This window comes from Magallana gigas, chromosome 8, assembly GCF_963853765.1.
Source record: "Magallana gigas chromosome 8, xbMagGiga1.1, whole genome shotgun sequence".
In the NCBI taxonomy this organism is placed as follows: domain Eukaryota; kingdom Metazoa; phylum Mollusca; class Bivalvia; order Ostreida; family Ostreidae; genus Magallana; species Magallana gigas.
This window is the reverse complement of record NC_088860.1, coordinates 15928494-15940993: the sequence shown is the minus strand read 5'-3', so window position 1 is coordinate 15940993 and position 12500 is coordinate 15928494. Positions and strand designations below refer to the sequence as shown.

At 34.2% G+C, this 12500-nt stretch overlaps 1 protein-coding gene across 10 annotated transcripts in view; it reads right to left on the bottom strand.

Moving 5' to 3' along the window:
- The window catches only part of LOC105320706 (nucleolysin TIAR), a 49722-nt gene that overhangs the window by 13620 nt on the left and 23602 nt on the right, over positions 1-12500 (bottom strand). For 9 of the 10 annotated variants that reach the window (XR_004602454.2, XR_004602456.2, XR_004602459.2 and 6 more), the window contains one exon: positions 1231-1288. Coding sequence is in view for 1 of the 10 variants with exons in the window: in XM_011418752.4 (XP_011417054.1) it covers positions 1231-1288 (58 nt within the window). In the remaining 9 variants the exon portion in view is untranslated. Of the gene's footprint in view, positions 1-1230; positions 1289-4863; positions 5152-12500 lie in introns of those variants that run through there. The other variant, XR_004602462.2, reaches the window with a different exon arrangement.

The window sequence follows — 12500 nt, the reverse complement described above, 5'->3', positions numbered from 1 at the left end:
CAATCACCCTAAGTCAGGCATTGCTCAAGTTCCACTGCTTCAATACCTTGCCAAACCATTTCACGATTATCCCGTAATTACATCTAAATGGTCACATGTCCTTTGTTAGATGAACCATACTGATCATTTCATTATTTAGGAATGAGCAATAACTCAACAGTTCAGGGATTCAATAAGTAAATGGATTTTTTTTCTAAACAAGAATAAACTTGAGCATTACTGCATGAGAATTTTAAACCAAATAAAGCTTCAAATTCTCAAAAATAAACAGAAAGTGTCCTCAGGTTTCCTTTCAAAACAAAAAATACTTCAGAATTTTTATGTAAATAAAGATATTCATTAATGTTCATAATTATCTGTTTTAACTGTCAGATCAAATTCTAATGAAAAGGCGATTTATAACAGATCTTATATAGAAAATGATATTCTAGCTGCTATACAATATTTAGCATAGTTGTCACCAGTGAGGGATGCTTAAATGCAAAGACTTCATTCTCTCTTTGTGCTGAGAATTCAAACTTTATTATTTCTTAACAGACTGGAACCTTAAATAAACAGGAGAATATGCTGAAAATATTTCATGAATTAGCTTTTATGTGAACATCATTTGATTTCTGACAAGTTAAAACTAAATGAACTCAACTTCATTTGTTTATGACAGTAGGTCAATGTAGACAAAACTGGCTAAATCTCTCTGTGACTAATTTCAATATTCTTAAAGATCTAGCTTTTTAAAATCTTGTTGTCCTTGTTGTCAATGAAAGCATTAACGTTAAGGGAAAATTTCAATGGAGTTACATTGGACTTTTCCCCCATATCTTGATTTTATCAATTAATTGGTCCTTAAGTTATGAACTTAAGACATGCTACATGTTTATTACATGTAACCGTCTGACATAATCTTAAAGTGAACTCTTACTAAGGGTTTGCACACTCTATTGTAAAACTATTTTCATAAATGTTTTTTTTAAATAGAGACTAAAATCATTCAGTGACTAGAATGTATAGAGTAACAGTTGACTATTTGCAATGAGATCATATATTTTTAGTGTTGTCTGTTGACTATTTGTACTTAAATATGTTGACTGTTCTTTTTTTTTATCAGTATATATACTACTATTTGATGTGATGTCTAATGACTATTCACTATCTGTAGTATTGCCTGTTGACTGTGAACTGTTGTCTACAAGCCAGGGGAGAGAGAACTGTCCGGTGAACGGCTATACTTACTACTTGTGTCCTGTTTGGGAGTGTTACTAGGGGATGTGGCCCAGTTCACCTTCATCTCCTGCAATGATAAAAACATACCTTAATTACTCTCCTCAATTGCAAGCCTTCCATAATATGGAAAGATAGCATTTAACGACCCGATAATAGAGTGAATCGGTTTTAAATAATATGTATCAAATATCATTATCCTGTTAAAATCATCAATAACGACATCATAAAGTTTGCAGGAATGTAATCCAATCATTCCAAGTACCAGGTTTCACAAATTAATGGGACCCAGATTGTGCAGTACTTCGATTCTTCATAATTTGGGCATCAATTCTCGCGGATTCACATTAAGTAACGGTAGTAGATACCTATAAACTCTTGACAAAATGGCCAAAAAAGATAAAAAAAAAACAACAAACTTTCAAGAAAAAATCTACAAAGGACAAATTGATCCTAATTTGGATGAAGTTGCAGATTATTGGAAGGTCTTATTCACTGTCCTTCCTTTTGGAAATTTTGTAAAATGTTGGATAAATGTCAATAGAGTTCCTGGCCAGAGAGTCAGATGTTGCTACATCATTACATATTTATATCTCCATATGAAATTACACTGCATGTAATTTAATCAACTTCCCAAATTACCCAAACAAAATGGATAGTTTGTACAGGCCATGCCTAAACCCATTTGTGGCATTGCATGGCCTATCTATTATTCATAGACTAGCATGAAGGGCCTATCTCTCGTGTAGATCTTCATCAGGTGAAAATAATCGGCAGCAATAAAACAAGATACTGTGCAATATTCTCGGAACTAACAAGCATACCTAAGTGGGCAGTGAAAGTCTAATCATTCAACAAACTTCAAACAGCCTCCACTTGCTAAATGGAAGACATCTTTTGTATGAGTACAGAGCATCAGTTTGCATCTTGATTTAATATGATACTTTTACAACTGTTTATTCATTTCATCTGGAACATTGCATAAAACTGTTTCCTCCTGGGTCCTTTTCTGCTCAGTCATTCGTACAAAATCAATGGTAACATTTCTGCCAGTGTAACAACCATAACATCACAAATGCCAAAACTCGACACAAAACATGTTCGATCTACAGGCTCTTAAATATCACATCTGCTGCAAACAATTTCAGTCATTTTTTTAATAGTCTATTGATTTCTATTAATAATTCATTAATTCATATTCTTGCAACTTCATTTTTCTTTTTTCCCCCATTTTAATTTATTTTTGTGACAAAGGTTTAAAATATATATACCAGTATTAGGGAACGTTGAATGAACAAAAGTCAATACTCTCCATGTGTTGCCATGGTTTTCTACATTTTTTTTATTTAATTGAAAATCAACCACAAAGTGACACAAAAAAGGAATTCAAGTTGATATATTTCTTGAATCATTTCTTCTTGCAGTTTTAAATGTAATTTCCATTTTTTTTTTCAGTTCATTTGAGTTCCTTTTTGTTCACCATAAATAAATTGGCTATATTGGCAACATTTTTATCAGATCAGAAACAGCCCATATATATAAACAATAAATGAGGAAAAATTCAACCATGTGATGCTTATTCAAAGAGAGTTAGAAAGCGAGTCACCTGTTTCGATAACTAATCCCAAACAACAAAATTACATGTACATAAATGAAACAATCCAAGCACTTAATTTTACCTTGCAGTCTAATCGTCTGAAGCCTATCATGACACAGGTGTTGCTGGCAACACTTGCTCAACGTGGCTATAGTCTGCACGCCACGTAACAGACAACAGTATAAAACTCAATTCTTAAGTGCTTGGTACTTAAATAATATCATTTCTAATAATGAACTACAAAGCTTCATTAAATCCAAAACATTAATCTTTTCTATTTGAGGCTGGTACAAAATCATGATCTCATAACATCAGGGGGACACAGGTGTTTTAATGGTATTTTTTAGCAGAAAAAGTTAGTGTTATAATCAATCCATATTTTTAGGCCTTGTCTAATTTAATGCCACAAAGAGAAATGTAATTAAGAATAAATAAATCACACAAGAATTAATGGCTGTTCCTTAGCTAACCTGGATCAAACATTACAGAACTCTTTTGAGGCAATTAACAAACAAGCTTCTTATCAAGCCCACATCTCAACCTTTCAGATGTTTTTTTTCCTGTCTTAAGATTATGAAGAAATGAGCTATTGAAAGACGGCTTCAGCTAGAGCTTGTCTTGACAAAAAATAACATATTCTTAAAAAACTATTACCTGTAACAATTTGGCTATTTCAAAGATCAGTGCTTAACCAAAGAGATCAAAACTAAGTATATCATGACCAATACATTCTTTACCAATCTATATCATGACCAATACATTCTTTACCAATCTATATCATGACCAATACATTCTTTACCAATCTATTAACTGTATTTAGCTATTGTATAAATAGCTCCATGATTAACAATGCAGCAACTAACTCACTGAAATATATGCGACATGATGATAATGCTGAATAAGAAACCTCATAATTTCAAAGAGCATATACGCACCAACTTAGACAGACAGTGAATAGTGGGTTTAATAATACACAAAAAAAATGTTTCACCCGACAAATTTATTTGACAGTGAGACAGACTTTGAAAAAGATTTATTTCCGCTTGGTTGGACTGAAGGGGGAGAAGAGACTTTTTTGGTGTCTATCTTTTCTTCTTGAGCCAGTGTGAAAGTTTCCGGTGCGCATTATCTGTTGGGAGTGATTTCCTGTTTCTACCATTAAAGATGTACTAGTCAGGAAACCAAACTTGTCTACTGTAAAATGTCCCCTCATCTTCACGAATCCACTGGCTGTTGTCATGCTGGGTTTACAATGACGCTCTTCCATGTTCATGAAAGATGGTGACTATTTAGTGCTTCAATATCAGTCCATTTTCATTTTCCGCCAGGAATGACATTTCATAATTTTACTTCCCCATATTACTAATTTGTTCACAGTCCATCTCTTTCTCTCTTAGGCAAATGATGAATATGCTAAAAAACAACTTTGGTTATAATTGTAAAAAAGAGGAAATATCAATTTCATGAACGGATATCTGCATCAGTCTGTTGATAATGAAAGAGAGAAGTGTAAATTTTACAGGTAATTGTCCCCCTACAACGGACTCTTAATTTACCTGAGCAAGAAGCAAGGGATCAATACGTTGGTTTGAGGTAAGGATCACTTAAACCACTCACATTATAATCCCGTCAATAAGCCCATCAAGTGAACAACCACTAGGAAGCTGGCCATTTTTACAAGTGCCAAAACCCATATAATGCTGGTGTGTAAATTACATTTAACAACAGCTAACAACTTCATTTTAAGTAATCCACACCATTTCTGTAATCCATCACTTATGGAATTATCAGATAGTAAAATTACAATACATAAAATGAAAATCAATCATCTTGATTGTCTTTGGAAACATGAATATCGTGTAAATAAATTTTTCTAGCATTGGTCAATGCCAACTATCTGATAACTGAACAAAAATCAACCCCGTAGAAACGGAAGCCAAATTCATACAAAAAAAAAACTCAGACTCAGACAAGACAGTTGAAAACAACTGGAGAAGCCCAAAACACAAAATGGCAAATGTTAACCTGTCACAAAGGGATAAGCCTACCTGAAGAAACAACCACTGGTTGAGTTTCTGGGCTTTTTCCCAGAAGAAAGGGTCTGCAACCATCATCTTGGTGGCAAGGTATGCTGAGAGGCCTCCTCCAACAATGTCTGTCTCTTCACAGCAAATGCCTCAAACAATACAGCTTCCTCTTTATGTTTAGGAAATGGCCAGGAAATGATAGTTTATGTCCAGTCAAAAAAAAATATCAAGACAATCAACAAAAGAAACAATTCACCCAAGGTACACCATACCAAGATATCCGTTGCCTAACTGTGAATCTCTAAAACTATGAAATGACACTCAACAGATCTCAAGCTGGATTTTCTTCCTGCTTTTAACATTTCCTTCATACAAAAAATCTTAACACCAAGTAGTAATCTTTAGAAAAGTTACAATATAAAACAACATTAAGTTCATGCATTGAAAGATCAGGAAGTTGAACGACAGCTTTCTTTCCTTACTATCTTAGAACAAAACGTTTTCCATGGCTGAATACTGAGGTTATACATATACATAATGCAAAATAATATCTCCCTGATGTGTCCTCTTGACAAAAAAGACAGGCATTCAAGTGGCAAAATAGAAAAAATACAATCTTCTATTGCAGGAAGAAAATGACCATTTCTGCGTACTTGGAAGCCAGAATTGCATTACAAAGGCTAATAACGCCGGAGAAGAAATAAATGCGAGATCGAATGACTTAACCCTGTGGAAATACTTTAGACAAAATTAGAGCCTTATCAAACATAATCCGCTGTAAAGAAAGAGAAGAACTGAGCATAAAAGCATCAGATTTGATCTACTCACTGTGGCACGGTGGTGGCAATATTGGACTGATTACGGCTTAATCTGGACCCCTTGATCTGTCTGGACCGTGCCTCTGAGACTCACAACAGACCAATGGCTGGTCATTGCATTACTTTTATGATGAAGGGGTAGGTAAAATTCAATTTACCCAGTTGTTGTGGTAGTGGGGTTGTTGTCCCCGGGGACCATCTGACGTGGTGCTACATACAGGGTCCATTGATTTCAGTCATGGCCTCAGGTGTGCTCCCTTTACAGGGCCTCGCAATATTTGAACTCGTGTAACACCGAAATGAAAATATAGGAGTCATGTAATCGAATGTTTTTACTGTCGGACAGTATCCAATAAATGATGATCAATTATACATAACACCGTGTCAGGCCGGGGAATGTATGATGGATCACTTGCTCAGTATGAATCCATCCCAATGATATTTGTACACCCTCTTATTCTGCCCTCATTATATCTACATGGAAGTAGATTTCTCATATATGGTATTTATATGTACCAGTATACAAGTTGTTTTTTTGCTTACATTTCTTAAATGTACGACTTCATTAGCTAGCGCAAATTAAGCAACCCTGTATCTAATGGTAGGAATGCTAGATGAAACATTTCTACAAAACACTGAATTTTACAAAGTTTTGTTATTAACAACCATCCTGTTACTCCACTGATACATAATTTAGTGAAATATCATCCTCAGCGAGCTAATGAAATATCAAACTTAATAAATCTAATACAAATGTGACATATACATGTGCCTCCATTTCCTTCAAATCTACATGGTATAACTATTAAAATTCACTGATAAAATTTATATTAAAGTAATAAAAATATTCTTTGATATGAAATTAATATTCTAAATGCACAGCTCAGCATTTAAAATGAGTGGACGACAATTCTCTTTGTGACTGAAATGTGTGGCTTTTGGTATCCAACACATCAACTTTCTAGATCATGAACTCGTGAAGGTTTTTTACTTTTAGAAAGCCTAATTTTTATGCCATCTGTTGCAAGGTGTCACCCATGCATGTATATTTCCACAAACTGCCTGTATTTGACTCACTGAGGCAAAGAAATAGTAACAGGTGGTATAGAATATTTCAATATGGTGATCCATTGAAGGTTGTGGACGGGAGACCTCACAAAATACTGCGAGGATCAGCATTTTAAGCCAGCGACTATGTTTTATAATTTCAAAAAAAACGTCATTTTGGGAACCTCCTGAGAATCATAACACCATAAATAATAATTGATAATCCATTCTTGATATAATATAACCTGCCAACAAAGTTCCTGTTTGATAAGAATAATGACATGAAGATGATGATAAATCTAGCTGCTTAATATCAAGAATGATCCAACATAAAACTCAGAGAGGTCCCAAATGACAGGATCTAGCATGAAATATTGAGGAATAAAATACAGACTTAAATGACTGAATACGTTTACCTCTGTTATAGACCATAAAGAATAGAGATCAAAATGACAGTGTGCTTCTCTAGTTATTAATTCCAATTTTCTTCTCCAAAACAATATGAAGGAAATATTAGCATAAAGTGGGGTCTAGAGCAACTATTCCTTGAAAGATACAACCCAATATTCATTTTAAAAGATGAAATGTTTCCGTTTTGCCGCTTTGTTGTTTTTCATTTACGCACATCCTAGATTGTGGGTACTAGAGATACAATAATAGTCATTTTTAAAGATGAAATATCTGTTTCCCTTCTTGGTTGTCTTTCATTAAACCTATCCCATATAGTGGTGACTTCTTGATTATTTTCTTGTGTTTGATGTTGTGTATCCATTGACATAAAAAACCCAGATTTCAAACAAGATGTACAGTTTAATGATCTGATATTATATGACACCCCTTAGCGTCCACCAAAGGGCTTTAAAATGTCATGTGTAGGTTCTATTACCCAAGTCCAAACAAGAGCGCAGGGACCATTAGTTAATTTGCTGCCACTGCATATTGGGGGAGCAGTGTAGGCCTCACTTTAATGGTGAGGATACGCTGGCTGGAGAATTCTGTTTCATTGCAAAATTAATGATTTATATCACCTTGGGAAATTTACAGTGAAATGTTGATAAAGGTTTTTCTTTTGTTGTAATTAATACAATAGTAATAAGTGGGTTCCATTCCGCAGTGTTACCACACAAACATGCAATATCCCAACACATTACCACTCACCCTGATGATCAAAATAATACAAATAAGGATCAGCCATGTTTTATTTATATGGCCGTTTTCATTCAACCCTTTATGCTCATCTATTACAACAGCAATGAGAGATAAAAATGGCATTCTGTGGCAAAAAAACATTCCAAATCCAGGGAGAGTTTGTGGATCTTAAAGTGCAGAAAGAACATTACAGAATTCCTTTTGCTTCCTGATTCAAAAGTCTGTTCCTGCCATTACTGTGAGGAAGACTTCAAGTTATCTTCACAATACTCAAGTATGGCTAATGATAAAATAAAAATAATACCCACCCCCTCCTCATTCACATTAATGTACTAATGATAATGCACAGAAAGACGGATATTTAAAGCCTGCAGTCTCGGCTCTCATGACAATTTTTAAAAAAAAAGAGGAGAAAAGTCGAAAGAAAGTTCATTTGAGTGGGCCGAGTGAATGATAGAGGTAATCTTAACTGTAAAAAGTTTGAAATTACAGTTGAAAATCAGTGAGTGGAAGAACACTCTCACGACTCCATCCAATTGGTAAAGGCCCTGAGAAAAACCATTAATAATTTGTTGCAGAGAAATTCGGATTGCTCTCTGATATTTTATTTTTTGTCACCTTGGGCTACACAGGAATCCCGAACAGATGATCTGATTTAAGACCTTTCTACACTGGCAACACTGCCTGAGACAGAGACTGCCTCGAGGACTACTGAATAATTATCTTACTCCAGAAACGTACCTCCATCAATGGAAATCATTGGAAATAATTAACTTGCAGAACACAATGTAGAAATTATTTATAATAAGTTTGAAATATTCACTCATATGTATGAAATTCACAAATCAAATATATATTTTACATGCATGAGCACTAGCTGCCATGGGAAAAGAAAATGGTAGCAAGGCATTCATTATTAGATCACAAATACTGATACAAAGTTTTCTCCTCAATAATAGGAACAAATTTAGAAACACTATGATAAATTATAAATCACTTTTACACAGAGCAATTTGCAATGATCATTTATCTAATGAAAATCAAAAATTCCGAACTTGTTACTTCATGTAGGTAGGGGAATATCCCAATTTTTTTAAATTTAAAACTGTCTTTTTAATCAACGTTTCTGTTAAAACGTATTAAGATGACACAAAGTCTTATATCATTTGACTTCATATAATTCGCATACCAACAATTATTTCTCCACGTAAAAAACCCAATTACCATAAGTTTTTTGTATTGGATTAGGGATTAACTTTCTCAAATAAATTTGCTTCTCTCTGGACCAGTCTGAGTAATTGCTTCTTTTAAAAATCTAATATTTTTTATGATGTCTAGCAGAAGACATTCTGCTTCTTGGGTAAAGAAATTTCTCAGTGTGTGAAACGCCTCTGAATGCCTGAAGAAGCCAAAGAAAATTGTCATACACCGTAATCAAATTCACTTAAACCGCTTTCATAATCTCTAGTGAATTGAATGATTTTATGTGAACCTGGCATTGAAACCTGCAAGAATAAAAAAAAAATAATAAATTCTATATATAATTGGTGTTCTGTGCCATAGTAATTTTAGAACTTTCCCAATAAAACAGACAGAGGCAAGCACACATATAAAAGGTCTTGTGCAGACATTTAAATCTCTGCTGGGGTACCGTAAGATGAACTTTCCCCAATTCTATTAAACTGTTAAAAAAGAGAAAAACCAACAGGGACTGTCATGATAGTTAGGTAACACAAGAGGTTCTCAAGCACTTTAAGATTCTTTAATTCTTGTGTACATAAGCTAACATTGTTGTGACATTGTAGCTTCTGGCAGGCCCTAGCACAGTCCTAAGTTTTACCTTTGCCATTCAGTCTGTATATTTACCAAACTTCTCAGCGAAAATACACCAAGCCAAGTGGAGCTTCATGTCTGCAAAAGTCTTGTCTAACTTAAGGAATAAAAGCAATGAAGTTCTTTGTCTTTTCCTCCTTCTCTGACACAGAGGTTGGTAATGCCCTTTAGACATGTTTGGAATATGAATCTCCAAATCACTCCAAAAATGTGTACAATACTGGCATTACTCCTAATTATTCTTACATTGATCCATTAAAAAAAAGTGGGAGAAAGTTCTGCACAAGTCACCAAAGAAACCACAATTACAACCCTTGATGAAGCAACATATAAAGTTTGGGATTATCTATGCTGCTTCAGCAATCCAAGAAACAATTTCAGTGTAAATTGGAAAATTGATTGGATATATTCTTGACAGATACCTTTTTTGTTTCACCACTGTTTCTCAATAACAGGTTACATTGGTAATATAGGCTTGTGCTAATCCTAAATCGTTATCTTAAAAGAAAAAGGAAAAAAAAAAAAAGAACTTTCCTATATACATAAATTAACTACTCTAACAAAGATGGTCACATGTACTGGATGTTGTGTACGATTATAATCTTCACAACACCGCATGACTTTATGCGATTGGTGGAGCAGACTTAATAGGTTTAGAAATCTTGATGGATTTCATCCATTTATCCTAATATCATCTTTAACAATCGCGGAACACTTAGAGCAAAAAGGCGGACTTGTGAGCCTCCCTACATCAGATGTGCAGGTAACAGGAAAAGCCCCTCTCAGCTGAGCCACTTCAACAGTGACAAAAGGACAAGTATCAGAGAGTTTAGACTCTCATATCACATGATGACATCTGGTCGCCATGGTAACGTAATGTGACATATAGATACGGGAGAAGATGCAGGAGGTCTATCTTTTCATCTTTTCCCATCACTGATGAAGATGAAAAGAGAACTTTTCAGAAATCAATCAGATATATAGCATGGCAATTTATCACTAAAAACTGAAAGGACACAGCTTTTTTTCCCCTGATAACAACTGAAAGCATATTAATGCATTCCTGGAACAAATGCTTACCCATTTCAGTGTTGGCAGGGTCTAATGTTTGACAATTTGTGAAAAGGTGTAAGCCATTGTCAAGTTCTTATCCCTATCGCACTGATTAAAAAAAAAAAAAATGAAATGCATCACCCATGGATATACAGTGAAAACGAATTAATCAAATCCTAATTCACAGGAATCAATGACTCAATGGTTAATAACTTGATTTACAATGTCAGTAGAAAATAATTTCATAATTTGAAAATTACAGTGTTAGTCTACTGTTTAATGATATATCAATAAGAGAATTCTATGCTGATGTGACAAAACTAAATAGTCCACAAGAAATTGAAAAAAGTCATTAAAACCTATTGAGTGTTTTCATTCTCCCTGGACAGGGAGCTATCATACAAAACCTGTCAATTTGGGAGAAAATTGGGGAAGCATTTAACTGAAGAAGAAGGGGCAAGTCTACACACATCTGATTCTATATCCTGGCAGATGGAGAATAAAGACTGATCCTAAACAGAGGGTGAAAGTAATTTGTTCTTTGTGTTCATACACCTTAATTATTACCCCTATAGATGAGAATAATTTTCACATTCAATGCAAGCAAATAAATACTAATGCTTGGCAGAACTTTAATTGCCCAGTCAAGAATCTTCACTTCAACAGAATGTGTTTACGTTTGAACCCCCCCGATTTTAAATTGATTTTACCTTCCTATATTACGTTAATTCTTTTTACCTTTTCAAAAAATAAAATTTTTGTCACGCAGGCAATATATGGTTTGAAAGAGACCCAATAGAAAGAACCTTGGAACAAGTAAAGTCCCGAAAACCTGATTCCGTGTACACACAAGAAACCCCAAGTCTGAAGAAAGCCAACAATCTCTGCTATTTGTGTTTCGCAACTAAACAAATATAGTACATAGTAATTATCTCTTGTGTTCTCTTTTTATAAAAACTTATCTCCATAACAATTGACTGCTAAAATGCAAAAACAATTTGAAGTGTTTGATGAATGTTATAACGACCATTTTTTCAGCTGCTGGTGATTTTACATGGTCTTTTTAGCTCTGCTTTTGGTCCCTGATGTCCACATATTTTACTTTCCTCAACCCACAGCGACAGCAATCTCTATAATTGATCATATTTAGGCAGGAAATTTACTTTTCATTCTATTTTCAAATGATTAATTCCATAGATGAAGTTTATTTGATCACAAATTTCCCAATCCATCAAAGATTTATGGACAATTGATTTTTTCAGGGAGTCCAACATAAAGTGACGACAGGATTTAAAACAGCTTTCCTATATTTAATACATGAGTACCGATAATATTTATTTAGAAAACGCAGCATTTTCAGCCTCCCTTAAAAGACAATATTGGATTTTGCTCAGTTCGGCATTAATGCCTAAAATTTGTTCTTCTCGTTTAATGTGTAACAATATGAAGAATTATCAACATATAGGGTTGCCTTTCCTATTTGACCCGGGGCTACGCCAGCTGAATACAAGACTGTTATGTACACCTAAACCTCACTAATACTCATGTATTCAGATACATATTTAGCACTTCCTATGGATTGCATCATCACATTACCCATAGCCATACAATATTATCTCCCATCATTAAACTCACCTTAAACAAACATTTAATCAATTGATTTTTTTTATATGGTCTATTTGTTGATCCTAATGCTGTTTCAAAAGGGTAAATATTATTGTGATACCTCCTAAGTACATAATATGTTTCAACTCGATG